Raw genomic sequence first — 27,626 nt, forward strand, 5'->3', positions numbered from 1 at the left:
TGAAATCCAGCTGCAGCCGACAAGCTGTGTACTAACAACACCACTGAGGCCATAGTGCAACCGAGCCAATTAAGAAAGCCGTAAGAGGGCCACTTTGGTAAAATATGCAAGGAAATCAAAATAACTCAAGTACGGGCGCGCTTGGCGTGTGCCGGAGTGAGTGTGTCGCCTTGTCGCTTGGATGTTGATGCCGCCTTGTGCTCCTTTGTTCGGCGCCACGAGTCGAAGGGGCTCTTCCGGTCGGTGGGCTTGATCGGAGTTGATTGTTCTGCCAGCTTATTCGTAGATCTCGTTGTTCGCCTGGTGTCTGGAGGCGATACAGGTGCGAACTTGGGAGCCTCAGGGGTGCTTGCACGCTGGTGATGGGGCTTGGCAGGAGTCTGAGGCTCGGCAACTGGCTGATCGATGTGCTCATCTTCGACATCGGTTGCGGCCTCCTCCTCCTCAATCATGGCCTCCGTCTTTGGAGTCTGGAACAAAAGACGGGGCTTGATGGAAGAGCGAGTGAGAGGTCGAGCTAGACGGACCTCATCTTCATTCTCATCGTCTAGCAACTCATCCATATCCTCGTCGTCGTTATCAGAGAACTTGCGGAAGAATTTCTTGCCACGGCTGAGATAATAGTTAGTTACCATATAATATGAGAGAGTGAAGGTTGAACTTACAAGACGTATACCATTCCATCTTCGCGACGAGAAGCCTCATCGATAGAGTAGGCTCCCTCACCGGGAATGTTGACCTGCTTGCGCTTGCTTCGGCGCTTAGTGGGCTCGGCAGGTGCAGCGTCATCTCCGTAGAAAGGGTTGGCATCGCTCTCGTCCTTGGTGGGGATGCGGTCTTGCGAATCAGTGAAGATTTCAATAGGTTCCTCGACCTCCTCAACCTTGAAGCTGTTCATCGATATCCCAGTGTACTTCTTGGTACGTCTCTTCTTCGGGCTGGGCATGGCTTCTTCGGTTTCAGAAGGGAAGAGGTTTCGGGCGATGGACATGATGTTCGCGGCCGTCTTCTCGTTTGGTGGCTTCTGAGGTGTCTTGGATGGGGTAGGGAGCATTCCGGCGGCGCGGGTGACGCTTAAGTTGGCTGGGCGTTGAGCAGGAGCGTCGAGTCCGAGAGCAGTAGCGGCCTGGATACCCTGGGAAGCCATGAAGCTTGAAGCGCGACGGACGGAATCGAGAGCCGGTTGGCGCTTCTTCTGAGGAGAAGCCATGGGAGAGATGGATGGGTTGGTCTGTTTACTGGACTTCTTCACGGTGCGCGGCGATCGGGGCTGTTGGCGATGCGAAGAGTTCGGGGAAGGAGTGCGAGTGCGTTGAGAAATGCGTGCGGACTTGCGAGGGGTGAAGGGCTCCCAGTTGTCGTGGTAGCCGAGACGGGGAGTTGGGGGAGTTCGGATGCCCGTAGGGGGCGGAGGCGTAATTGAGCCATCAAAGGTTGCAGCCATCTTGAAGGACAGGAGCAGCGGCGCGCTGCGTTGAGCGATCGATGAACTTATCGTCGAGGCGGATGTCGTCCGTCAGGGTGGTGCGGCGTCGTGACTCGAGAAGCTGGATCACCGGTTGGGCCAGAATTACCCGGATGTCGAAAGCAATAGCGCGGCGGTGACCGGGCGACAAGGAGACGGCGGATCGGAAAACCGCGCGATTAGGGCTGTCGTCGGGCTGCACACACGGTAACGGTCGGACGGCGCGGCGAAAATAGCGATAGGAGCAAAGGGCGATGGGAGAATTGCGACGATTGATTCTCGGTGACGATACTTGGTGATGGGAGGAGCAGAGATGATGATTAGCAGGGTCGTATGGTTGGACTCAAATGCAAGAGGAAGTGGAGGGAGACGGGTGGCTGGGGCGGGTGGTGGAATGCCAAACTACCTGACGATTACCCTGGAGCGTCTCTGGGCACCAGCGCACAGGCCCCCAGCCACCGACTTTTCGCCCTATTGTGGTCAAATTTCGGCCTGGGGACCCACCGTAACCCCTTCAACACAACGCGTCCCGCCACAGCGCGTCCGTTTCGCGAGCCGCCCTGTCCAATCAGCGACACACGTTAGGTAAAGTGGCTAGGGCCCTCGATGCAAGGCGGGCTGGTTGCTGAAGGCTGCCCCTCATCGCCAGCCCACCCACCTCACGCAGCCAAACACTCAGCGCAGCACGGCATAACACAACACAACAACCCAGGCCTGTCGGAGCGAGGCCTTGCGTGGCAGTCCACCTCCACTACGCGCCCTGCATAACGTCACTGTTTACTAGGCACTGGCCCATCACTGGTCCATCCCTGGTCTGTCACTGGCCGGTTACTGGCCGCTGTCACCGGCTCTTGTCCCTCGTCATTCGGCACTCCCTCGCAACAAAGAATCTCCGCTCGTGTGCTCACTCGGCTGATACGCCGCCCTTTGTTGACTTGACGCACCTTCAATAAGGGTTCTATTATCCAAAACACGGCCACTGCCGGCCAGGCACTCCCGTCCATTCATTATCCACCTGTCTATCCTCAGCCGACCCTCGCCATGGCCGACGATACAACACAGCTCACCGAGTCCGACATCTGGGCCTCGCCCTCTCGAGTCAATGCCCCACTTGCCTCTCGACCACGAACACCCAAGACACCCAAGACTCCCAGGACTCCGAAGACCCCCTTAGTCCAAGACCGTCCCACCGAGCCCATCGACCATGAGGCTGCCCTGCGCAAGGAGCTCGAGGGAGTCCGGGGTATTAATGAGGGCCTCGAGGGTGTAATTGCCTCCCTGGAGCGCGCCGGGGGTAACATGGATGTATGAGCCAGCCAGCGGCCCCTGAGCTCCTGAGATCCCTACTGACCGCTCTTCTAGACCGTATTCAAAACCGTAAACAATGCCTCCGTTCTCCTCAGCAGCTGGACCCGGATATTATCCCAGACCGAGCACAACCAGCGATTAATCTTAGATCCCGGTTGGAAGGGCGCAACCGAGGACGTCGCCGAACAAGAGGCCGAGGCGCTCAAGAAGCAGCTGGCTGCCGAGAGACGAGCGGCCGAGGAAGAGCAGAGGCGAGAAGAGGTCCGTCGCCGACGGGAAGAAGAAGAAGAGAGGCGGAGACTGGCGCCAGTTGCCTCCACCCGGGGTTCTCGAGGAGTTGCCAGAGGGACGCGGGCGAGAGGTAGAACCACTGCTCGTGGTACTAGCACAAGCTCAAGCTACCTGTCAGAAAGCAGCACATCGGGTCTGCCCAGCAGTCGCGGAACATCCAAAATTGGCAGAGGGTTTGGCATTGGGAGAGGTCGACCTCGAGGGGCGTGATGCGCCAAGGAGCTGGCGCTCGCAACCCAACCGACTGCAACCCTTCTCCCGTCACGTCTTTCCACGACCCAGATACCCAAAATACAGAGCCCATCCGTTTCGGCTATTTCTTTTTGAAGAAGTCGCTCATCTTCTTCATGCCCTTTGTGTTGACTTTTTTGAGCTCTCGAACACCGCGACTTTCCGAGGCTTTCTTCTTCTTTTCCTCCTCCAGTTTCCGCTTCTTCTCAGCACGAGCCTCGTCCTCTTCTTCGTCACGGTCGTGCTTGCGTGAATAGTCGCCCGTTGACCGAGATGTCATGGCCTCCGTGCGTAGCTTGGAAAGCTTCGTGAGGTACTCATCCAAGGGAGAGAAATCGGTAGAGGTTGTGTCAGCTTTGGAGAGGGATTCCTGGAGTTGGGCGGCGAGTGTTGGTGCAACGTAGTTGGAGCAAATGAAGTTGAACGCAACTCGGAGTCTCTGAAGTTGGATAATCTCAGCCGGGGCCTCCATGGCACTCACGATGCTGTCGGTGGATTGTTCTTCGGAAAAGGACGTGGCTGCTGTCGAAGGCTGCGATGCTGACGATGCTACTGTGTCGGCTGATGCGACGGTCGATTGTGACTCTGTAGATTCAGTTGGCGGAGTCGATACCTGAGAGTTGGCGTTAGAGGGGGCCGTCACCACTTCGCCCCCTTTCATCTCTCGCTTTTGGACAAGAATGGGCGCCTCGAGCGCTTTCTTGACAAATTTTTCATCCATGCTCGGAGGAAGTCCTCCTTTGCTCATTCGCTTCGCCTTGGCAAGGATGACACTGACAAGCTTTTTCTCATCCAACCGGAACATGACCTCGTCGCCAGCTTCAACTGTATCACAGATCGCTCCCATACGCGTCTCGATCAATGCGCGGGTCTTGGGGCAGCGCAAGATTTCAGACAGGTGTGAAGACTCCTCGGGGAGTTTCTCGAAGTGATCATCGCTTGTAAGGAACATGCGCTTTTGTTCGGCGGATCCCTTGGATGCTTTCATCTCTGCCAAAGCTGGGAGAGACAGAAAGAGAGGGTCGATTGCTGTCGCCATGTACAGCTCCTGGCCGGTGGAAGTCTCCGCCTGGAGATTTGTGTCATCTTTTTCTGCTTCGGTACTCGTAGAAGTGGGTGTTGTTTCAATCAACCAACTTCGTGGCGTTGTCTTTGGCGCCGCGATCTTGGTGAATTCGTAGATGCCTGTCTCTGGGCAAACCAGGTATCGAGCAGGGCGTGAATGTCTAGGATTGGGCAGGGTGACGATTCGGGCTTCGGCAGTGGCTTTGGATGGGAGGATGAAGAGCTTCGAAGGATTCTCAGCCTGAGGGCCCAAGGTGAATTTGGAGGACGCAGATTTCGAATCCGTGGCGGGTTTCTTAGGAGCCGGAGCAGCCTTGGTGGACCGGGTCCTCGCCATGCTGTAGAAAGGTGAGGGCGAACGAGTGAATGTGGTCGATTGATGCGTAGATGGTGTGTCAAAGGCGACTGACTATCGTCAATGAGCAATTGTATTCACTGCCAGGCTCAGCTTGTGGAGAGACTGGACGCGCGTGGTGTTGAAGTTGAGTACTGGATATTGGATGTTGAACGCCAGAGTCGACGGTTGCGGTGCCAAAAGTGCAGGGCGAACACGTCCCGGCGCGTAAAGCACAGAGCGTGCGTTGCAGAGCGATAGCGTGTGGTGCGCCGATAGCGAGCGCGTCAGATGTGATGCAGGGGCCGCCTAAAATCGAACGGCAGTTTACAGGTAAGTTAGTGGCTAGAGGTACCTAGTCGGTGACCACTGGCGCTGTCCAATGCCAGCCTCCCGCCTGCGCCAAGACCCAGTCCCAGCCCCAGACGAGTCCAACAACTGGACCCGAACTGGACCCAGAGGAACCCAACTCAATGCAAGAGCCGGGTCCACGATCCAGGCTTGAACGCCTCAAAACATTTCTCCGCTTAAACACCAATCATCGCATCTTGAACCAGCATCGTTTCTCTTTACATACCTCTCCCTTCTCTGCGTGGGCTCCACTCCATACGCTCCTCGCTCCTCGCCTCGTTCCCAGCTCCCGCCTGGATGGCTGTCGCTCTGTCTGGGCCAAACATTCGCTGGACTTGGGCCTGACTTGAGCCTATGCGAATGCCACACCGAGAGTTACCCAACCCTTTCTGAGCTTTCTCTGTACCATCTGGCTCCGGTTTTTCGCTCCCCGCCCGTTCAGACCCTCCCTCGGCCTGATGGCTCCAGGTGAGTTTTCCTTTCCATGCCTCCATACCTCTTTCTCCATCGTCGACAATACTGACAGCTTCTCTCCAGCTGCCCCAGCCACCGAGCCACAATGGCCGCCTCGATCTCCTCACGAAGCTCTGGTCAGCACCCCGGGCGGTCGCCAACGATATCGACAAATGCTAGACCAGACACCGCCTTCTCCATCGCCGTCGAGGAGGACCCGTACCCTGCCAGCAGTGAACCTGCTCGCCGAGATGGACCAGGACGACGACGACGACGACGAAGATGAAGAGACACTGCAGCTCAAATTGCAGGAGATCCAAGCTCGGTTGAAGTTGAAGAAGTTGCAAAGTGCTCGGTCAAAAAAGGCGGCCGAGGACGGAGTCGACAGATTGGATGCCACCACTTCAGAACTTGCCATCACCAGCCATGTTCGCAACCGTCCCGCTCGAGGCGTCACACCTGGGGAAAATGAAGGCCAGAGGGCACCGCCGCAAAACCAAATTCAAGTACCTGCGTCACCGGTCCGGAAACTCCAGGCTCCTCAAATACAAACGTCACCGAGCAGGGTGCTACTGGGAATCGACAAAGGCTTGAAGGCCAGAGATATATCTTTGAAGCGAGCGCCGAGTTACAGGGATTCTCAAGTCGCTGGCGACTCGCTACAAACGGGAGGGTACCTGAGAAGGTCGAGGACATCGTCCAGCGTGACTACCTCCTCAGAGACATCGCGCCCGATGAGTTTTAATGAGCGACTGGCGTCCGTGAGGACCGAGGAAGCTACTCGCGCGGAGAGGCAGAAAAAGATCCAAGGACTGAGATCTAATGCGTTTGGAATCGGCCAAGACGAGATGGACAGGTACAAGAAGAATGCCGTCGATATCCCAGATGAGCCTCTTCGCGCCCCTGTCTTTTCTCGGGAAGAGGTCATGTCACAAGCCATACCAGCCAAGCTAACATCGGGAGGCCTGAAACGAAGTAACACCGCACCAAGCATCCGAACGATCTCGGACGCGAACAGCTTCGCCTCAAGCTCAACTGCCAAAAACGACGATACAGCCGAGACAGTGGTGCCGCAGGATGTTTCCGAGCAAGAGGCCACTGCATTTGAACCCTACTCAAGTTTTCATTTATCGAAACGTATCCTGCCGCATCGTGTCCTCGCCCGACATGTATCCGGCAAGAAGGCCTTTAACATCAAGGACCTTCTAAAGGTTGTCAAGGGCCCAGACTTTGCCCTCCCGGACATAGAGCAGGACATTGTAATTTTTGCAATTCTTGCCAAGAAATCAGAACCCCGCGCCCACAAGCCAACGGTAGGAAAGAATGGAGGGAAGGAGGAGGACCGTGGAAAATACATGGTCATGACTCTGGTTGATCTGGAATTTGAACTGGACCTGTTTTTGTTCAATACAGGATTTACGCGATTTTGGAAGCTGACGGAGGGAACTGTGGTGGCGATCCTCAACCCGAATATTATGCCACCCCCGCCTGGTAGACAAGACACTGGACGATTCAGTCTTGTCATCAACTCGGATGAGGATACCATCGTGGAGATTGGCAAGGCTCGCGATTTAGGGTTTTGCCAATCCTTGAAGAAGGATGGTGAGCTTTGCGGTTCCTGGGTCAACAAGAAAAGGACCCACCATTGTGAATTCCATTCCAACGAGGCAGTCCGGAAACAACGAGGAGGACGAATGGAGGTAAATGGGGGTGGCTTTGGGTCAAAGCAACCCAAGAACCGGGAAGGGTCCAGCTGGAACAAAAAATCACAAGATTCCCAAGACGGCAAGGCAAAGAACTATGACTGGGAGTCGAGGACGCAATGGTTCGCCTCTCGCTCGATGAGCGCGGCTGATTTGATCGACGGGAAGGACAGGACCGCCGCAGATCGGAAAGACAGGGCCGAATTCTTGAAAAGAGACCTGGAGGCTAAGGAGAGAGAGCGGGAGATGATGAAGAAACTGGGCCAGATTGGCAACGCGGCCGGCAAGGAATACATGCGATATACTGGATCACGGCCCGCGAACGGACAGAGCTCTGCCATCTCAGCATCCCAACTGGCAAGCTCCCAAGCTTCCCCGACCGAGATACAAAAGCCAGACGCAAAGTCGCTCGGGCTGTTTACGAAAGGTTCCGATATCCACCTAAGTCCTGTCAAGCGCAAGCGCCCAGAGAGCTCACAAGCTGGGTCATTAGCAAGTAGTGGGCGCTCAGCTCTCGGCTGGGGCAGCAGCCTGAAAAATAAGTTGTCGAAAATGAAAGAAGGCGAGAAACTGCGCAAGGAGGAGCTGCCGCCGTTACGGAAGAAGACTCGATTTGTAACGGACAAGGGGATCCGCGAGGCGGGGCGGGAGAGTCTGGGGACTGATCTCATGGAGCGGCAGGTCACGCTCGAAGATGACGATGACGAACTGGTCATTCTAAAATAGACGTTGGTTTCTGGATACTTGGCGTACTGGCATACAACTGGCTGGTTGGAGTTGAGGGGATGGATCCTCGCCTTTAGTGTGCGAGCATGAGTTACGACGATAGCAGATTCTCTGTTAACATGACCTTTCGATATCTATTTCAATGGACAAAATTAAGAGTTTCGTTAGAAATTACCGAAGCGTTCGTCTTGCGGATCGTGGATGATTGCATCTGGTGAGTGGGTGATGGGTGGTCTCAACCTTGCCTCCTCAACAAGGTAATAAGGCTGTGTGATAACAGAGTACCATTTCCGGGCCAAAGGCATGGCGACAAGACCGGGGCCTCGTGATATGGCCTAACCGATCCAAGGTAACGATATTCACTCTGGGGATGATGATGGTGAGGGGAATATCTGCACTGGTAGCCGAGTTGCGGGGATGGCCTGCATAGAGGCTGCATCGTCATCCGACTTTCTCTCATGGCCTCAAACCTCACAGGATGCTGACGCACGTCGATGGAGCCAACAAGAAGATGCTTCATGGGGATATTCAGCAGCTTTCTCCGCGCGCCGGATTTCTCCAGTGCTCCACCCCCAACGTTACTCGAGATGCTCGGCGAGGGCTTCGGGTAATCCGAGAACCTGATTTCCCCGCTTCCTGGCAGAGGAAGACCTGGGATGCGCAATCTGGACTGCTGCAAAATGATGGCACGGATGGAGTAGCGTGGATGGAGTAGCGTGGATGGATGAGGTTCCGATATCAAGAAGAAAAGACTAGGGGCTTTGGGGTGTAAGGGGCCGGAACTCACCGGCTTGTGGAGAAAGGGAACAATGAAGATGGGGGCATCCGGGGTGCGCTCCCGAGAAGGAAATGTGGAGGTGGAGGTGGAGATTGGGATCGGTAATGTGAAGGAGGAGGAGGATGAGGAGGCATTGGGAAGAGACAAAGTCTGGGCATCAGCTATCTAACTCGGGAGAAGCCGCAGCTGCTATGGTGTGTGGCCTCCGAAGATGGTGGGTAGGATGCGGTCTGGAGAGCTCTGACGTTACCTCGTGAGCAACGAAAGCAGCGGAAGCAAGGTTACGAGGTACGGGGAGACGGGGAGACGGGGGAAATCAGGTGGAAGCGAAGGAGAAAGGACCACTTTTGATTAAGAATCAACAGGACCAGACAGAAGCCGAGTCTACACCAAGTGACTTTGAGATATGGGCGGTGAGAGCGTGTCGACGTGTACTGGCTGGTGCATGTAATCTGGAGTAGGTATGTTTGCCCCCGCTTGACTGCCCCCAAATCTGTAGCTTGCTACCCCGCTTTTTGCCGTTTTTGGCTGCCCCCAAGGAACGACTCGAGTGAGGAAGGAAACAGTGGTGCGCTTTCCATTTCGAACTGATCATCGCTAACACGTGAAAATGAATGAGCCATCAACCACCCATTGACTTGGGCCTTGATCTTGACTCTCGCCTCCTTGTAAAACTTGATTCAGGTCTGACTTGACACATCCCCTGCGGTCTACGAGACAAGTCAGGCACCAACGCAAACCTCATCGTCATCGACCTACACCGACCAGCGCACAACTTCTCAGGCCTGGATCCATACCATGCAGTAGAAAAGCAAACTACAACATCAATGCGGGGTTCTCCGGGGCAAGAAAGCGTCGACATCCATGGAGGGCGGGTCACGAGCGTCAGCTTTCTGACCATGGCATCCTCAGCCTCATGCGCATCAGCAGTGATGCTGGTTGGAGACCAAGGTCTAGGCATCGAGTTCTCCGCAAAACCCGGTCGTGGGGCCCCGGATGCGGCTGTGTTCGTGGACAACATGAAAGTTCCCCGTCGGGGGGGCTATTGATGCAGCAACTTCGGCACCATATGCAACCGGTTGCATTTTGCTCGTGCACGTGTGGTGAGCACATGCGCGCACATAGCCACTCATCACCGGGGTGGACTGCTGGATCTGATGTTTGAGAGAAGAAATTTGACCGGCAAGAAACGTGGACGACGCTGGTGTTGTTGCGCTCACATCGAGTTGGTTACACAAAGACGAGCACCAAGCCCGGAACGGACTCCGGTCAAAACCGCGGCCCCGTGATGGCACTCGTGGGTTCCTGGATGGTACTTGGGTTCCTCTCGAGGATGCTCTCCATGCCTGGGCAAAGACGCCGTCATTCGCTGAGATACCGTCCTTGGGCCGTCATAATGCAGCATGTTTGACCTAGCTTGGGTCTGGACATGCAGAGTATGCATTGGACCAACCAAAAGGGCCATGTTTCTCCTCTGAGTGTGGTCACCTGCTGGTCAGGTACAGCGTCGGACCGGCGATCATTGCGCCCCAGTCCTGCAACCCAACCCCAATTCCTGACTATTTTGGAATGCTCTCCCTGTACCAATCCAAAAATTGACCAACTGGCACATTTATCGCGGGCCGCTTAACGCTAACCCCCACAGCTCTGTCCGTCCGCTGAACGACTCGGGCAGAAATCCTCGAGAGCTGAATGGATGCTCAACCCCGGATTTACATCAACTTGCGGTCCACTAGGCGCTTCCTACACGTTGCGTCGTATCATTGCCGTGGTACTCTATCACTTTCACTCTAAAAGCCGACGCAATTCTGACGCACGCTGGCGGAGTTCATGGTTCGTTTGACCCAATCTCGGCAATGTCGTTCTCCCTGACGAGGATGTTTCCCTGACTGTGCCCCATTGATTGAGTGACGGCCTTTTTCTTCCACCACAACTGCCGGATATGAGCTGTCTTTTGCCAATGTCCCCATCCAACAACGCAATGCATCTTCTCCATACGAGGCCACCGTGATATACCCCTGGCAGGTTAGGATGAGCCCAGGGCAAGTATCGAGCCATGATCCACTGGGGCCCGAATGCTCATATAAAGAGACGGCCCCCCTTGCCTTGTGTCTGCATTCACAACCATATCAGAAACCGAGCATACATTCCCGCTATCCTTACCCGCACACTCCTCACTTCCTTCACACATCTTTGGATGATTGCTATCATCATAACCTTTGACACACATCGATACTTAGAGTCGCACTTCAGTCCTACGCCTAAAGTGATTGCCTGTTCACCACAACTATAAAACCATGGCACCTCACAACGACGCACCCTCTCCCGCTGGATCTTTTACGGACCACTACGGAAACAACTACTGGAATTCCTCTACCTCAAGACACAACAATTTCATTATTTCAGCAGACGTTCCATCATCACCCAGCAACAGCTCCATGGATGACCACTCACTAGACGTGGGGTCCCACATGGCACGACCGCTCCAGCGTGGTGTCTATGTCCCAACCATGTGCTTCTTCAAGCCAGATACGGAAGACGTCGACACCACAGCCATTGCTGCTCATGCCGTGCGACTCGCACGAGCTGGTGTCACTGGTCTCGCTACTCAGGGTTCAAACGGAGAGGCCGTCCATCTGACGCACTCAGAGCGGCAACTGGTCACCGCTACCACCAGGGCGGCCCTGAATGAGGACGGATTCAACCACATGCCCCTGATTGTGGGCTGTGGTAGCCAGAGCACCCGTGAGACAATTGAGTACTGCCGAGAGGCTTGGCAAGCCGGCGGTGACTACGCCCTGGTGCTCCCTCCGTCCTACTACGCCACGTTGTTTGCCCCAGCCTCGGAAACCATCATGGAATATTTCACAACAGTGGCGGACAAGTCGCCTATCCCCATCATTATCTACAACTTTCCTGGTGCCGTGGGTGGTATGGATCTGTCCTCCGATACTATCATCTCGCTATCCGCTCATCCCAACATTGTGGGCGTCAAGTTGACCTGCGGAAACACTGGAAAGCTGAACCGTGTGGCCGCCGCCACTCGCAAGCTCGCGAATGTTCACGACTCAACACACCCAGAGTTCCTTGTTCTGGCTGGTTCGGCAGACTTTCTGATCCCGTCGCTCGCTGCTGGCGGTCACGGCATTCTGGCTGGTCTGGCAAACATTGCCCCGAAGGCTTGCACCCGAACTATGGAGCTCTACCAGGAGGGACAAGTTGCAGAGGCATACAAGATGCAGGAGGTTGTCTCGCAAGGCGACTGGACCGCCATTCAGGGCGGTGTAGTCGGGGTCAAGGCCGGCCTGCAGGCGTGGATGGGTTACGGAGGCGTTGCCCGGAGTCCACTGCCGAAGTTGACCACGGAGCAGACGAAGCGGTGGAAGGAAGGTTTCCGTGAATTGGTGTCACTGGAACAGACCCTATGAGGGACCTGTTGCACAATATCGCTGCAGTGACATCCTGCATTTCTGGCCCCCTAGGATGTCGGTGTCGGGTTCCAGCTTAGGGAGTAGGACGAAAATAACGTTGACATTTTAGGGTCTTTGGCGGTTGTATGAACGAAAAAGTACACCGGGCGATGTCTGATGAGGTTGACTCCAGGCGAAGTGTTATCGGTCCTTTCTAAGTGACAAGGGCCGAGACTCAACGGAGACTTGTTGGGGGTTCGGAAAGGTTTCACTGGCCGACTTTGAGCAGTGAATTCGAAGGTGGAGATGGATGATGGAGGTAGTCTACCCGGTTGTACCCTGTAAGATGGTTGATGAGTTTTGATTATCTGTATATAAGTGGCTATTTCGTCTAAACAGGCTCATGAATTGACAACAAGTCTTCACCGTGTCCCCACCCCATCTCAATAGTGACTCCATGCTGTTCCCGTCATGTCTCCGCCGTGAATACTCCGTACCTGGTTAGCAGATGATCTAGAAGCGGGAGTAGCTGACGAGACAGGTGGGGGAGGAGTTGGATGGACGGGACAGTGGGATTTAGTTGAGGATACTAATGCAGGAACACAAACCTCCCCTACTTTGTGAATGGCTGACCTGTCGATCACCCTGTCTCTTGTGACGTTCCTGGCTGAAAGTGGCGAAATCGTGCCGTTTGACCGATGGGGAAATTGGGGTGTTAGACGGAGGGTCAATGCTCGACGACGGCGGCGCGTTTCTGGTTAAGTCGAAGGGGATGATATTGTGGATCGGAGTCAGGATAGATCGTTGATTTTGAGTGGTGTTTCTAAATATAAAAAAAGGCTGCAACAAGAGAGGCAGACAGGATTGACGTGGACTGTAGGGTGTAAGGAAAGCGGGAGAATCTAGGGCTTTGCACTCTAGTGGAGGAGCCGGTGGCAAGGCGGCCATGGGGATTCAATCAAGATGACGACGTCTCTTAATCATGGCTGACATAGCGTTGAGGCTACGCTGAGCACTCTTCACGGGCGTCAGAAACTTGACGAATGAATCACATTGATCGACCTGTCTTGTCTTGCCAGCGCACACCACACAAAGGGCGGCGTCTGGGCGCCAAGGGAGCGGCATCGGGAGGACGATCAATCTCCTTGGCAGAGACGAGACAAGAGGCGCAGACCAGGAGCGGAGCCATGTCTTAGCAGATTTCAGCCTCGAGAGTCGTGAATGTGTTGGTGAGTGAATAAGGGAGTGAATATGCCGTCGTTGGGAAGAGGAATACGGTAGGGCGTTGTTTCTGTCAAACGCTCGCGTGTTTGGCTTTGATGGGGTCGCGGCCGGGCGATCTGCTCCACTCATGAGATCGGCCGCATGGTACGGAGTACTTGACAGCACATGGATAAGTTATTGGACATGGACGAGGCCGCGATTGTGCATGTGCATTGCTGTACGTACGTGACTTCGTATTCAGAAGAAAGGGGGATACATATGCAGATCTCAAAATGACAAGAATGACAAAAATAACCACAAACAAAAAGAGGGAATCTCAGGAGAACCACAAATGATTGATTGATTGCCGTCGCATTTTCCCAATGCATCCGAGGTTCCAATTCCGAGGTTCCAATTAAGGGCGGTGAGAAACAATGTCCCAGCCTGTTGGCCGCCCCGCTCTCTCTCCGCGGCCCGGATGTGACCATAATTACCCCGTGCGGTTGCAGTTCGTGGTGTCTCTGATGATGTTGGCTCTGTGCCCCAATCAGCCACAGATGACGACGAGGGCTGCGATGATCGCAATGGCGGCCAATGTCAATCATGCAGGGGACAATGTCTTGTGTCACAAACAAAGCCGCCGCCTCCCCGTAGCATCCGCAGGAACCGTCCAATAGACAACCTGGGGGGGGGGGGGGGGGGGCTGAACAATGTTATTGTGCCAATGTTGGCAGCACCAGCAGCAACACCACCAGGCTTTTGATGCAGGTACGAATAGCAGCAGCGGCAGCGGCAGTCGCATCAAGGGCCCCAGCAACTAAGCATACCGGCACCTACGGCACCGAGGTAGTAAGTAAGCATATCTTAATTTAGGAACTTGGTTCTGCTGGCTCCGCCGCGAGAATTGGCCAGTTTCATGTGGCCTGGGTTGCCAACCTTGACCGTAACCCGCCGAAGGATCATCCCTCGCCCAACAGCGACACAGCGCACATCTATCCCGAGAACGGCCGTGGGCCCAACCCCGAGACTTTTGTAACTTGCAAGACAGTTTCTTTTCCCGGAAGGATTCTCTCCACAGTTGAGCGCAGGGCACCAAACGATAGGGACGCTCGGCCCGCTGGCTGGCTTCGTTCGTTGGCGCCCATTCCAGCTCCTGATGCAGTGAGCTCGCAGCCTCAGCGGGCCGCCGTTTCGAATCACGCTCCTACGCTGCGCTGTTTGCCAACAGGCGTCGTCCAGGCTGTTCTACAAGCCACCGTTGTCCGAGCGAACGCGCCTTGCACTGTAGATTAGTGACGTGCTGTACCTGCAGGTTGGGCCGTGTGCCTGTGGCTGGGCCCAATGCCGGCAGATGCTCTCCTCTCCTCTCCACCAGACCAGAGCCGACTCCTCCGGGGCTCCGTGATGCGCCCGGACTGAGTGGTTGAATGGTTGAGTGGCTGGCCGACGGACTGCCTTACGGGGATGGTAAACAGCCGCTGGACTCAACCAATGCCTGCCCAAAGAAGCACACGAAGGATCCGATCGGGGTCTTTTGTTGTCGCGCAGCACAGCGCAACGGTGAACAACGTCTGTACGCAGGGCGGCCGGCATCCGCATCTCACATCCGCACCGCAACATCGCACATCGCACAACGCACGCCCGGGGCACAGACATGTGGCGTTACGAGGAAGCAAAAAAGAAACGCGCACGGCTATGTGTCAAAAGGCTCTCGAGCTAGTCATCCTAGTATCCTGGCATCCTGGTAACTTGGATCGTCGTTGAGAAAAGGGCACCGGCTGGTATAACACGACGAGCCTCCCTCGCTCTCAGGCCGCCCTCACCTCTCCCTTTCCGGCTCTGGTTTGTTGATTGTCCTTCTTGTTCGGGTCGCACAGTCGTTTCTGTTGACAGCAAGCAACACCTCTGAGGAAATACACTCGTTCATTTTCCCTCTCCTTCTCCTCCTTCTTCTCCCTCTTCTCCTTCTTCTTCTTCTTTCCGCCCTCGGGGCTTCAGTTAAGACACCATGTTGCTACAATTCTCCTTGACTGTGGCGCTGAGCGCCGTGTCGCTTGTGAGCGCCCAGGATCCCATCACTATCACCGGATTCTCCATTTCCGAAGGCAGCGCTGTGCCTCTGAGACAGAACATCAATGAGCTGCAGTCTGCCGGAGGCGCCCAGTGGTATGTTGGCAGCCATGTTGTCGTTGGGTTTTCGGCTAACAAGTGACAGGGACCTCTACCTTCGAGCGTTGGCTGAGATGCAGAGCCAAGATTCCGCCGATCCTCTATCGTTCTTCCAAGTAGCGGGTGAGCTTTCTTGCCTTCCTATATTTTCCTGAGCGAACCTAACATGGCTAAATAGGAATTCACGGCAAACCTTACATTGAGTGGAACAACAGTGGCAAGATGAACAGTGATGGGTGGCAAGGATACTGCCCTCACGGTGTAAGCTGTCCATCCTTGCAGCTTTCAACACACTGGAGCTAACTCACAATCCAGGAACGACTCTTCTTGACATGGCACCGACCCTACGTCGTACTCTATGAGGTAAGCTCCCACTATTGAAACCATCGATGAGTCCTCTAATCCTTCCCAGCAAATCTTAGTTGCCACCGCCCAGCGCATAGCAGCGGAATATCCCCAGCGATATCGCTCTCAATATGTTGCCGCCGCCCGAAACCTCCGTGCGCCTTTCTGGGACTGGGGCTCCGACGACATCCCCAACGCTGTCGTCCCTTCAAAGATGACCGTCAATATTCCCAGCGGCAACGGCATCAAAGCTACACAGATCGATAACCCACTCTCCACCTTCAAGTTCCCTGCTGCGGCGCTCAACGGCACCTACGGTTCATTCGATAGCCGGAACCGATCCCGTATCTCCCGCTGTCCCTCGCCGGACAGCTTCCCCGACTCTGCGAACCAGCTCCTGGCCGACCGTCCCTATAAGTCGTGGGTGGTGAGTAGATATCACTAACTAGTGTCTCAAGTGCAATACTAACTTTGACAGTACGATGCCTTTACACACACAAACACCTTTGACGAATTTTCCTCTACCGGAAACGGCGGCACGAGTCTGGAGCAAATCCATAACGCCATCCACTGGGACGGAGCTTGTGGTGGACAGTTCCTCGCGGCCGACTTCTCTGCCTTCGACCCTCTGTTGTAAGTCGATCACAGTAATCCGGTGAGATGGAAGCCAAACTAATCGCCTTGATAGCATGCTCCACCACTGCAATGTCGATCGACTCTGGGCATACTGGCAAGCTATGAAACCTGACCAGGTCATGTTCAACCAGTCGTACTCTGGCGGCGCTCGCTGGTCGACTCCTCGCGGAACCACCATCACACCCAAGTCTCCCCTGGTGCCCTTTTTCGCCGACTCTGAAAACTTCCACACCTCCGAGTCGGTGGAGAGCATCCAGACCTTCGGCTACGCCTACGAGGGCCTGGAGTACTGGAGGAAGTCAGAGACCCAGATGCAACAGGACGCTACTCGCCTGATCAACCGCTTGTACTCCGACACCGAGACCATGGCCCGTCGGGAGACCCGCCGCAGTGATTCCTCAACCCGCTTCTTTGCGCGCGTCAAGCTTGACGTCACCGAGGTCGAGCGCCCTTGCTCCGTGAACCTGTACCTGAACGGCAAGAAGGTCGGTGGCCAGGTGGTAATGCAGCAGCCCACCTGCGGCACTGTCCACGGCGAGTTTTCGCTCGACTCTGCCGTTGATAGCACCGAAATCTTTGGATACCCGGTCGATAGCGTGGTTGATACGATCATGGCCAACCTCCAGGTCGAGATCCTCAAGGTACGTCTTTCCACCGAAATGAACGTTGAATAGTTGCAGAAGCAGTCGACTAACAACGGAACCACAGCACGACGGAACCAACATTCCTATCGAAGGTGTCCCTAGTTTAAAGATTGAACTCGAAGATGTCCATTTCACTCCCCCTACAAGCGAGTGTGAGCTTCCCATCTACGAAAATGCCCGCCGACGCGCGACGACTCCCGTCCAGAAGGCATCGAGCCCGTGCGGATGCAAGGACTCGAGCGCCGACAACACCTATAGCGTCAAGGGCCACTTCGGCAAGGACAAGGATCGTCATCATCATGTCGTCGGAGGAGTCCACGTCAAAGTCGAGTATGGAATTGGAAAATAGATGCGCGAAGCGAGGAGGGGAGGACCTGGGTCCCAGTCAACCCGGCGCTTATAGCTTAATGGTCTAGGTTTCTTGGTATAAATCTTGCGGATCTGAAGTCCGTAGCAAAAGGACATAAAACCCTCTGTTAATAATGGTAGTCACGGACTGCGTGTTTAGGAGTCTCTGTATGTTTTGAAGGATATGTATTCAGAAATTGAATAACCTTCAGCCCCCGTTTCCAAGAATAAGGTTGTTCATTAACGATGACACGAGTGAGTGTTTGACAAGAAAAAAGCCGAAATGGATAGGAATGAGTTCGAGACCATAGGCTCTAAAGATTCCCCCAAACTCGTTTGTTCCCGTCTTCCAAGATCTCGGAGCTGACGATACCCTCTCTTGCTGGTTGGTAGTGGTATAGCTTCGGTACCTCGCAACCTGGCTTTACTCATTCAGTCCATACTCATCGACCCAACTCCCACGCAGCCTACCTAGTTTGGAGCAGCAAGTTCCCCAGTTCGGCAGTCGCCTCGGGATACGTATTGGGTAAGTCCTTGCTGTTGTCGTTATCGTCAGTCGTCGCTGTTCTCCGGTTTAGATCACATGACACGCAGCAAATTATCTAGATTAGTAGTTTCTACAATCGTGTGCTCTCTGGATGGTCCATTTCGCCTTCTAACCACCAGCATTCACTTATACTCACTCAATTCTCTCTCGACACCTAGCCATGAGATTTGAGATTCTTGTGCCCTCAGAAAATGACGCTCCAGAGGTGGCCAGCACGCACTTGGCTGCCATGGACGCCAACCTGCTGATGCACGCGCAATTCCCGAATGCCAAGAGTCGCGAGTTTCTTGGTGAATATCTTCGCAAAGACACTCTGGCACACATCGCCGACGATGACACTGGGGTGCTGATCTCTCGGAGTGCCGACACCGGGAAAATAGCGAGTTTCATCAAGTGGAACGTCCAGCGGCAGAGGCGGCCCAACGACAAAGACGAGCACGAGCACGATGAGGAAATCCCGGAATGCTGCCGACGGGAGTACCTTGACTCGTATGCCGAACTCACCAAGAAGGCTAGGCGCAATGTTCTGGGCGACCGGGCACATTACCGTAAGTCGCTCACTCATTGAAATCGCTAGGAGCGGGAACAGGAGCAGGCTGCGGTGGATCTCGCATGTCGCCCCGAAGCCCTGCCGGACTAGCTCCGCGTTGAGCGCATGAATGAGTTGTCAACTCTCAACTCTTGACGTGCTGCGGTTGGTCGATTGAACCTGTTCCCAGAACCCAACTCAATCCGAGTTCCCTGACAAAGTGTTTTTGGGGCTGCAAGTCGCTGACATCAAAGATTTCTAGATGTGACATATCTCTGTACCCATCCCGAGTGGAGCGGCCAAGGAGCTGCGTCCGGATTGTTGCGAAGTGTGTTGGATAAGGCAGCCGCCGCCGGCGTGCCGGTCGTGTTGGAGGCCACGATGAACGCCGTTACGTTTTATGAGAGACTCGGCTTTGAAATCCGGCAGGAACTCACGATGATGCTGCCGCCACGTGGGTCAAACGAACCAACGGAGCACTATGCTGAAAGAACGATGGTCTGGACGCAAGCCGAGATGCCCTAGTGAAGCGTGGGTCAGGGCAGTTATCCAAGTCATGATTCAGCAGATATCCGATATCCGATGACGGTGAATAAGAAGGACGGACTTGAGATACGAGTAAACGGAGAGCCCGATTCGGAGATACATCTCGTGCGATGACGATAAAATTACCGTCCCATCCCCACACTCGCGTGGTATTGTCGGGTCGAGCGACAGATTTGGAGCACAGAAAGCCGGGGCTCCACAAACCAGGGTCCAGGCGTTCCATCTGGAGGCTGACACGACTGAGAGCAATTTTTTTGGATCAATGGAAACAAACGGTGCCAGGGAAAGGCTTCACCGCTCCCAGCGTCAGCAACGGATCGACGGCCTTGCAAGTGGAGGATGGAGCCGTACTATATGTCGGCGCCTCCTTTTTGTCTCATCCCATGCCGAACGTCGTGTACAGCCTCAGACCGGAGCCCCGGACGAGCGAACGATGACGCTCCCGGGGTGGCCTCGCAGGGTCCCGGCCTTGGCACGATGAGTCGGTCTGTGCAGGAGCAGGAGAGGGACCGCTAGGCCAGGACCACACCCCCTGGAGCCCCCCACGACGCAAGGCGGCTTGCTGCTTGGTGCTGCTTTCTGGGCCAGATTGCAGTGAGCAGCGAATGGGTGTGCTGGACGGGCCGGGTGGGTAGACGCTGGCTCCAACAGGCCAGGGCCAGCACGATAGGCGCGCATGCGGGACGCACGCACATACATTGGTAGTACAGCCAAGAGCCTGTACGTCAGGGACAGGGACGTATTCGGATCACAGACGATATCCAGTGGCAGCTTCTCCAAAAAGATGGAGCCGGTTAAAGATCCAATCACAGACAAGGTATTTGGTTCGGGGAGTGCGGAGGGCCGGACAGCTGTGAAGCGGTTGATAATAATGGACTGTTGTGTGCGGTGAAGCCGGCCGGTCTGCTCTCGGGATGGCATCCAAGAGGAATTGGGTAAGAGCAGATGACAAGGCCACGGTGCGGTTACTCATTGCGTCGCATCGCACGAATGTCTCTTATCGATGTATGACACGACAAGAAGGATGGAGGAGCCGGCCTCCTGCCCGACCGGGAATTAGTTGATGGTAATGGGTGAGTTGGCTAGCGACTCGCCCACGCTGGGCGGCATCGGAGCATGTCGGGGCTGGAGGCGTCAAGTTGCGGCCGGGGATCAGCTCGGCGCGAAAGGGGCCGGGGCGATGCCGAGAGCGGTGGGCGGCTCCGGAGCGACGGGGATGAAAGGCGAGAACGATCGTGGTGTCAAAGCAGATGAATGTCAGCAGATGGGCGAGTGTGTATCAGCGAGCGACAGGGCAAAAAGACGGGGTATTGCCAGGAACTAGGAACGGGTCGGTGCTGTGCTGGGTTCTGGCCTGGGTTGGGACGATTCTGAGCTGCCTCTGTTGGGATGGTCTGGCTTCGCAGTTGTCGTTATCGCGTCGGTCGCCGGTCGGTCGTCGGCGACGGCGTTTGATAGACGGTGGATGGATGGAGATACGGAGAGGCCGCGTAGATTAGATCTTTGGACTTCGTATATCGCGTAGGTAATTATTACCTACTACGTATACTGCCGCCATCGGGTTGGTCGAGGTTTCTCCGGCGAGCAGCAGTTCCCCAACGCAGCGTGACATGGTTCCTAGGTAGGATAGATAAGTTAGCACCCACAGAGAGAGCTATTTGTGGTTCTGCCTTCTGGTTGAGGACAGCGCCCTGCAAAAAGGTTATTTTAGCCGCCTCGTGCTGGGGTGGACCGTGCGGCAGGGCACCTCAGTGACCTCACAGACTCGCGACAGGCCACCGTCGGTAACTTACTTGGGCCATCCGTTTACCTCTCCCGTGCTTCCATCTCAGACAGAGGCTGCTGCAATAGTGGGTGTGCAGCGGTAAAACACTCGCCCTGCTGCACTGCGCTGCAGGCTCTTGGTCGTGCAGGGCGGGCCAGAAGCCCCCGGGCCCCCATAAGATGACTCCGGGCCCTACCCCCCCGGACGAGCCATTACGTTAGAGCAACTGCCGGACCATGCAGAATGAGGGAAGAGATGGCCTCGATGGCTTTTCCATTTGGTAATCGGCGTCTGCCTGCGCCCTGGGCACAGCAGAGCCGGACGGGCACATCGAGGTACCGCATACACATCAATTGCCATGTTCTTCACGGCGAGTTCATGTCACATCGACCTGGAAGCTGTAGGTTTGGACAAGTTGGAGGGAGGGGTCAGGTTTGAGGTGGACGAGTTACAAGTCGCTATGTGGTTCTGACGAGGCGCGAAGTTTTTTGCGTTGGTCCTCTTTTTGATATCAGGTGTAGTTATTATCTTTTGCCATTATGTATTTCTATCTCCTCTTCGCTTCTGCCCAGAGATAAGCATGTTGCTTTGCTTGCGACGTGCCTGTCTCGCGACCCGACGCCTTCTTCTTGCTTGATACTGGGCCCGCCTTTTGCCTCTCCCTTGCCCGCCGACGACTCATTTATCCTCGGCTCGGGGCGACTCACACGCTCGCATTCTCGCCGGGGCCTGGCCGCCGGATCCGCAGCTCGTTGAGCCATTGGGTCCCTTGGACGATGGGTGGTGAAGCGACGCAACGCGATGCGGTATGAGGCCGTTTGGCCGTCGCCGCCGCCGCCGCCGGGAAAATGCTCTTTACGCTGTTGGCCTCGTCCCATCCTGGGGATCCGTTTTCCCCATATCCACATCTGGATGGCTGATGTCCGGATAATGAATGGGTGGACAGATGGCTGATCAGGGCCCCTCCCTTCGGCGCTCTCTCTGTCCCCTCTGCCCCGGACACCACACCGGCTGTTTTTATTCGGAGATTGAGCGAGGAGCTAGGGGCCGTCTCTTGCTAGGCCGGTGCAAACGCCATCAACATGTGAGGGACCCTGGATTAACAGGTTCCAGATTGTTTGTCCATCGTCGACTAACACATTACGGTTTGCTGACTTGCCGCCGCCCGGGTTATGGCGGGGCCTTTTTTGGGGTTGTTCCTGGGGTCTCTCTGGCTGCCGGGCCTTTTTCAATTCCATGACCGCAGCCAAGGAGCCAAGGAACCAAGAAACCCACAAGCTACTGATACGCGCTTCTGGTTCTCGTCGGCTGGCTCCGCGCAACCTGCCAAGGTTTGGGTCGAAAGCAGCCTGGGAAACGGGTGCGAGAAAGGAAGCTTTCGATGGGGGGGATATGCAGCCCCGACGCAAACAATGCCCGAGTCCTGGGGGCGGAATCTGGGCGTGCGGTGAGAGGCGGAAGCGGAAGCAGAAGCATCGACCTTCTGCTACGCAATGACTGGACAAACCCCAAGGCCGGGGCGGCTGTCCGTCCCATGTCCATGACTCTCGTCCTCCCATCCTCTCCCGTTCTGGGAAGAAAAGAGTACGTAGTTCCCCATTCCCGATCCCATTCCCATCCCCATCCACACCCCAATCCTCCCCCCAATTGGACCCTGCCCGGTTTGGGGTGGGCTGGCGTGCGCCTGGGCTTGGACTTTGGACCTGGCGACCTTCCGGGGGTACCTCCACTAGAGCGGTATTCTGGGTGAGCGCCCAAGTACCCTCGCTCACATGTCCGTCATTGTCTCGTTTCCCCCGATCCATTCACTTTTTTGGTCCAGACAATTGAGTCCTTGGGGATCTGTCGCCTTTTCTTTTACGTCTTCGTTTCCCTCGACTCGGCCTTATTTTGCTTTTCTCTCCTTCTCTCTCCTTTTCCCCCCTCTTTCTCTTCTCCTCCTTTCCAGCTGCTCTGTCTCGCGCAGCCTGATTCCCCTCTGCGTCCTCCGAGGGCCCGAGTACATACTGGCCTCGGCCCTGCTTACACGCCGGCAAGTCAGCGACGTCGTGGCACCCTCGCGGGCGATCTAGAGAGTTTTTAGCCCAGCACCCGTTTTCCAATGACGCCGATAGGTCTAGCTTATCTGGTCCTTGTCTCCATCGTTACCTGAAAGCAAGATCTCCTGCTGGAGTCTCTATTGGCACTCACCCCCTCCACTTTCATCGCCCGCCCCTCCCCTCCTCCAAAGGGCAGAGAGAGAGAGAGAGAGAGAGAGAGAGGACAGACGCCAAATCATACGTACCTACCTACCTATCTTGTCCAGTTTTGCCTTGGGTATCAAATCAAGACGACGGCAAAGAAGAGGATCAAACTGCCCTGCATCCCAACCCAAGTCTAACCCCGGTTCCCCCAGTCCCCCAAGGACCGACCCCAGGCGCAGGGCCCCTCTCTGTTCACAAATCGCACACCGTCCCATCATATCTCCCGTACACCCCCCTCCCCGCGAGAGAAAGAGAGACAGAGAGAGAGAGAGAGACGGGACTAGAAGCGGCACACAACAGCCACAGCCACAGCAGAAGAAGAGAGGCAGCATCAGACGCAGCGGGCGCACACAACCACGACTCAACCACTCCGGCTGCGTCGCTTTATCGCCGGCATCCCGCCTCACGCCGGCTGGTCGCATCGGGTGGCCGTCATCAGTTCTGTTCTGTCATCGCGGCGCGCTCGCAGTGCAACGCAACGCCGCGCTACCTCGGGCGGCAGGTCGCTATCGGAGATCTGAGAGGGCTGCGGCGTGAGCATTACATACTTCGTACAAATACCTTTTTGTTTGACAACGACTCAACCACTCACCCAGACTCGACCAGACACTATCCCCGTCTTAGTGGCTCCCCGCTTGCCCGCCTTATCAGCTAACCCCCCCGGTCTCCCGTCTGACGACGGTCCCCATCGGCGCCCATCTGCGCCCGCCATCCAAGCTTCCCTACCTTAGCATCCCGGCCGCTCGGATCCCACCCGTGGGCGCCCACCATCGCACACGCACACGCACCCGCACACGCACATCAACCACTTACACTTACCTTAGACTTACTTACACACTCTTCTCTTATCTTTTTTTCTCCCTCCTTCGCATACTACGTACAGCCTCCCCCCGTACCATCCCATCCCTCTCCGCTTCCCCAGATTGTTATCTCGCGCCAACCATTGCCTCGCCGAGCCAGAGCTACAGGGCCGATTGCCCGTGCCATCGACTGATTTGCATAACGTAGCTGTATTAGCTATCGTTAACCGGCTACTCGCTGCTCACTGGTCGTAGCTCCAGGCACATTGCGTCACTGTCGCCGCCCCCGTGGGGCCGTCAGTCATCGTTATCACGAACCGCCCGAGTCTATCGTTTATCGTCAGCCAACACATACCAGCCCGCACGCCTGCCCGCACACGCACAAGCTCACGGGGAGGCCCGTTGCGGCTCAAGCATCTCCGCGCCCGTTCATCCTTGGGCAACGGGCGTCGTGATCCTCCCGCGCCCGCCCCTGACGGCAACGCACACCTCGATACTTGCCGCTTGACTGCAAACCCTCCACACAAGCCCGCGCCGCTGCCCTGGCATTGGATTTCCATCCCCTCGCACGGCCTGCCCTGCTGCCTCCCGCCGCACCCCCCGCTATCATGTCCCAGGCTTCGGTACAGAGGACGGCGCCCATCGCCATTGCGCCCAAGCCGCCCCGGCTCGAGCCCGCCTCTTATCGCCAAGATAGCTTCCATAGGCTCGAGATGAGCCAGGGAAGCCTGCCGGCCACCAGCTCGGCGTCGACTGAGCCGGCTTCGTTCAACGGCTCACCCGTCCCGCCCTGTCTCGCCTGCCGGTACTCGCGTGCCAACTGCGTCATGAGCGACGACGAGGATGGTTGCGTGCCGTGCCAAGTCACCGGCTCCGAGTGCTCACTCGTCTGCAGCCCACAGTCCCGGAAGAGGAAGCTTCACGGCGATGCAGCCTCTGACGACGTTATCGGCAAGAGAAGGTCAGTCCATTGATCCATCCATTGATCCATCCATCCACCCCATCCCGTCCCGTTCCGTGTTATCGCAATCCCCATGGCCTCCCATGGCATCCCCATGGCCTCCCTTGGCATCCCCATGCTGCCGAAACTTCTTCCCCACGCGGGTCGACCTGCTTCTTGCATTGCCCATCATTCTCGTCCGTCCACCTGCCCACCAACACCTGCCCAACTCGTAGCTCCCCACCAACACCCACACCTCTTCTGCCCGTGCCCGCGCCTCTTCTCCCGCGCTTCTGTCTCTCCCGCCCGCGCTTCCTTCTCCCAATCCCACTACACGGCACCTGAAAATCTCCGCCTCCCTCAGACCCTGCAATGCATGTCCCCTTGCCTCCAAGCCTCCTGTCTGACATATGATTGGCCTCCTACAGCTCCCCGGGTCTCGCATCCAGGCGACGAAACCACAACTCTAGTCTTTCCAGCACCGCCGCTAGCAGTTCCTTTCTTGAGGAGATGGCCAATGTTGGCGGTCCGACCATGCTCAAGCGGACTCTGGGACTTCAGGACGATCGTTTCAGCCAGTACATCGGTCCCACCACCGACTTCGAGCCCTCTCTCATCAACCTCTCCCCCTTCGATCCGCACGACGAGAGCCTGCTGTCCCGGGGCACCCTCCGCAAGGTGAGCGACCACGATACCTTCTTGATGCTGCCCGACCACAGCACCCCGGGGCACGAGCATGTGACGCAAGATGCCGACCACGTCGAGTCCATCGTGGGGCCCCATGGCCGCAAGCTCATCGACATCTACTTCCGCGTCGTCCACCCCGGCTTCCCCATTATCCAGAAGCACGTCTTCTTAGAAAAATACGAGCGCTCCTATCGAGAGTTCTCTCCGCCCCTCCTCGCCGCCGTCTATATACTTGCCATCAATTGGTGGGACCAAAGCGAGGAACTCGCTCAACTACCCCGCCCCAACGTCAGAGAACTCGAGAGCATCGTACGCACCACTCTGGAGGATGCCTGCTTCCGCCCGAAGCTGTCCACAATACAGGCCGGTCTGCTGTTGTCTCAGCGACCCGAAGGCGACCAGTGGGCACCAACAGCCCAGCTCGTCGCACTAGGACACGAGCTCGGGCTACATCTAGACTGCTCACACTGGAAAATACCACCATGGGAAAAGGGTCTAAGAAAGCGGCTGGCATGGGCACTCTATATGCAGGACAAATGGGGCGCTCTTGTTCACGGGCGGCCGTCTCACATCTTCGCAACGAACTGGGGCGTCCAGGCACTCACATCCAACGACTTCCCTGACGTTGAATGGGACGAGAATGATCCTGAGGAAAAGTTGGATGTTGAGAGGGGCCGAATGCTGTTCACGCGGGTGGTCCAGCTCTCGGAGATTCTATCGGAAATTCTCGACACCTTCTACACCCTACAGGCGATGCAGACCGTTACAAACGCGGGTCCTCAAGGCACACAGCTCGTTCTGTCGTTAGCTAAGCCAATCCAGCTGAAACTCAAGGAGTGGTACGGAGGTCTGCCTCAGTTGATCCGCTTAGATTCTTCGTACTCGTCCAGCAACCCGACAACCAGCAGGCTTTCCAGCATTGGATACCTACACCTGGCTTATTTCGCGGCGGAAATTACACTACACAGACGCATCATCAGATCGCTGGCCTCAGCCTCGGCGGCGGTTGATTCATATGTGCAACACATTTGTCGCAGCGCTGCGAAGGCCCGCCTCATTTCCGCCATGGACTTTGTCAACCGCCTCACTCCCAATCACCTCAGATCGTTCTGGTATTTTGCATCCAAGACCAACTTTGCCCTCATTGGCACTTTTGGCTCCCTCCTCTGGGCCACGTCACCAGGACGCGAGGAAGCCGATTGGTATCGACGACGTCTCGGAGAGTACCGCTGGACTCTTTCGGTGAGCTCAAAGCCTGGTGAGGGCAGCAAGGGTCTTACCGAGTTTGCCATGACGATGCTCGACATCTCAACAGGCTTGCTCAAGCAGCTCCCTGAGAAGCCATCCATGAGCCGAAACGGGAGCCTTGCCGACCTGTCTGCCTCAGCACCACCAACTTTCAATGGAGGCGGAATACTTGACAGCTTGAGTAACCTCGCTAGCGCCGACGTCAGCGAGATGCACACTCCGCACAGTGGGGACGACTACAGCAGTGATGATGATATGGAAGATGAGCCTTTGGGGATGTGATGAGAAGGGAAGGAGATGAAGCAGTCACAAGAGGCGAAGCAATGCAGAGGGAGTGGTGGTCATTGGTGACCATAACCCCGAGATTTGGGATGTTTTGGGATTCAAAAGACTTGGCTACGGCATGCATTATTCAAGGCGTTCTGTCGTTGTTGCTGCATTGCGTTATGGCACGGCAGAGGAGTTGTTTGGACATGTTTGTTGTCATATTTTTGGACTCGTCTTTTTTGTACCGGTTTCGAGGGGGGTTTTGAAGATGATTGATACCTTCTCGGCTGCGCCCCCCTGGGGAGGGCCCCGAGGCATTTCGAGTTTTCAACAGGAGAGGACGCATTGGACTGGGAATGATGGGATATGATCTGGGATGGAAGGGATTTCGACTACGAAGGATGGAATTATGATGCTTAGATTGTTATGAGACTATGTCGAAGAATCGATGAAACGACATGGTATCACTGCCATGACGTTGGCAATGTGGTATTTGCCATACTTTCAAGTGGCCTCAATATGCTATAGACAAAGCGATTGGATTTTCAAACTCTACGATATCTCAACGATGCCTCTGTGGTGTGAATAATGGTA

General features: G+C 55.8%; 10 protein-coding genes across 10 annotated transcripts; 6 read left to right on the plus strand and 4 right to left on the minus strand.

Moving 5' to 3' along the window:
* Positions 1–125: 125 nt before the first annotated feature.
* BGZ61DRAFT_348191 (uncharacterized protein) lies at positions 126–1,444 on the minus strand (the record flags this gene model as incomplete). The annotated part of the gene is made up of 2 exons (XM_046240041.1): positions 126–612; positions 666–1,444. 2 exons carry the CDS (start codon positions 1,442–1,444, stop codon positions 126–128), a joined length of 1,266 nt encoding a protein of 421 aa, XP_046106950.1.
* A 1,062-nt stretch (positions 1,445–2,506) lies between these two features.
* Positions 2,507–3,274, plus strand: BGZ61DRAFT_530572 (DASH complex subunit Duo1-domain-containing protein; the record flags this gene model as incomplete). Its single annotated transcript, XM_046253575.1, has 2 exons — positions 2,507–2,770; positions 2,828–3,274. 2 exons carry the CDS (start codon positions 2,507–2,509, stop codon positions 3,272–3,274), a joined length of 711 nt encoding a protein of 236 aa, XP_046106951.1.
* Positions 3,275–3,377: 103 nt separating this feature from the next.
* Positions 3,378–4,697, minus strand: BGZ61DRAFT_476014 (ribonuclease H2, subunit B; the record flags this gene model as incomplete). Its single annotated transcript, XM_046248760.1, has 1 exon — positions 3,378–4,697. The coding sequence occupies one exon, from the start codon at positions 4,695–4,697 to the stop codon at positions 3,378–3,380; it is 1,320 nt and encodes a 439-aa protein (XP_046106952.1).
* Positions 4,698–5,155: 458 nt separating this feature from the next.
* BGZ61DRAFT_386788 (uncharacterized protein) lies at positions 5,156–8,095 on the plus strand. Its single transcript, XM_046242748.1, has 2 exons — positions 5,156–5,513; positions 5,583–8,095. The coding sequence occupies exons 1-2, from the start codon at positions 5,504–5,506 to the stop codon at positions 7,925–7,927; spliced, it is 2,355 nt and encodes a 784-aa protein (XP_046106953.1). The 5' UTR covers positions 5,156–5,503; the 3' UTR covers positions 7,928–8,095.
* Positions 8,096–8,144: 49 nt separating this feature from the next.
* Positions 8,145–8,426, minus strand: BGZ61DRAFT_448006 (uncharacterized protein). Its single transcript, XM_046245423.1, has one exon. The coding sequence runs from the start codon at positions 8,385–8,387 to the stop codon at positions 8,163–8,165; it is 225 nt and encodes a 74-aa protein (XP_046106954.1). The 5' UTR covers positions 8,388–8,426; the 3' UTR covers positions 8,145–8,162.
* A 2,576-nt stretch (positions 8,427–11,002) lies between these two features.
* On the plus strand, positions 11,003–12,133 carry BGZ61DRAFT_530575 (uncharacterized protein; the record flags this gene model as incomplete). The annotated part of the gene is made up of 1 exon (XM_046253576.1): positions 11,003–12,133. One exon carries the CDS (start codon positions 11,003–11,005, stop codon positions 12,131–12,133), a length of 1,131 nt encoding a protein of 376 aa, XP_046106955.1.
* A 3,193-nt stretch (positions 12,134–15,326) lies between these two features.
* On the plus strand, positions 15,327–17,461 carry BGZ61DRAFT_348348 (tyrosinase; the record flags this gene model as incomplete). The annotated part of the gene is made up of 8 exons (XM_046240052.1): positions 15,327–15,484; positions 15,534–15,610; positions 15,666–15,748; positions 15,803–15,850; positions 15,900–16,259; positions 16,311–16,465; positions 16,521–17,109; positions 17,177–17,461. The coding sequence occupies 8 exons, from the start codon at positions 15,327–15,329 to the stop codon at positions 17,459–17,461; spliced, it is 1,755 nt and encodes a 584-aa protein (XP_046106956.1).
* Positions 17,462–18,030: 569 nt separating this feature from the next.
* Positions 18,031–19,274, plus strand: BGZ61DRAFT_199951 (uncharacterized protein). The gene is made up of 2 exons (XM_046237902.1): positions 18,031–18,555; positions 18,799–19,274. The coding sequence occupies exons 1-2, from the start codon at positions 18,168–18,170 to the stop codon at positions 19,059–19,061; spliced, it is 651 nt and encodes a 216-aa protein (XP_046106957.1). The 5' UTR covers positions 18,031–18,167; the 3' UTR covers positions 19,062–19,274.
* BGZ61DRAFT_199952 (uncharacterized protein) lies at positions 19,275–20,168 on the minus strand. Its single transcript, XM_046237903.1, has one exon. It carries the CDS (start codon positions 20,001–20,003, stop codon positions 19,488–19,490), a length of 516 nt encoding a protein of 171 aa, XP_046106958.1. The 5' UTR covers positions 20,004–20,168; the 3' UTR covers positions 19,275–19,487.
* A 4,330-nt stretch (positions 20,169–24,498) lies between these two features.
* Positions 24,499–27,047, plus strand: BGZ61DRAFT_347692 (fungal-specific transcription factor domain-containing protein; the record flags this gene model as incomplete). Its single annotated transcript, XM_046239996.1, has 2 exons — positions 24,499–24,851; positions 25,259–27,047. The coding sequence occupies 2 exons, from the start codon at positions 24,499–24,501 to the stop codon at positions 27,045–27,047; spliced, it is 2,142 nt and encodes a 713-aa protein (XP_046106959.1).
* Between the last annotated feature and the right edge of the window lie 579 nt (positions 27,048–27,626).

The sequence above is a fragment of the Ilyonectria robusta genome (genome assembly GCF_021365365.1).
Source record: "Ilyonectria robusta strain PMI_751 chromosome Unknown BGZ61scaffold_6, whole genome shotgun sequence".
Taxonomy (NCBI): domain Eukaryota; kingdom Fungi; phylum Ascomycota; class Sordariomycetes; order Hypocreales; family Nectriaceae; genus Ilyonectria; species Ilyonectria robusta.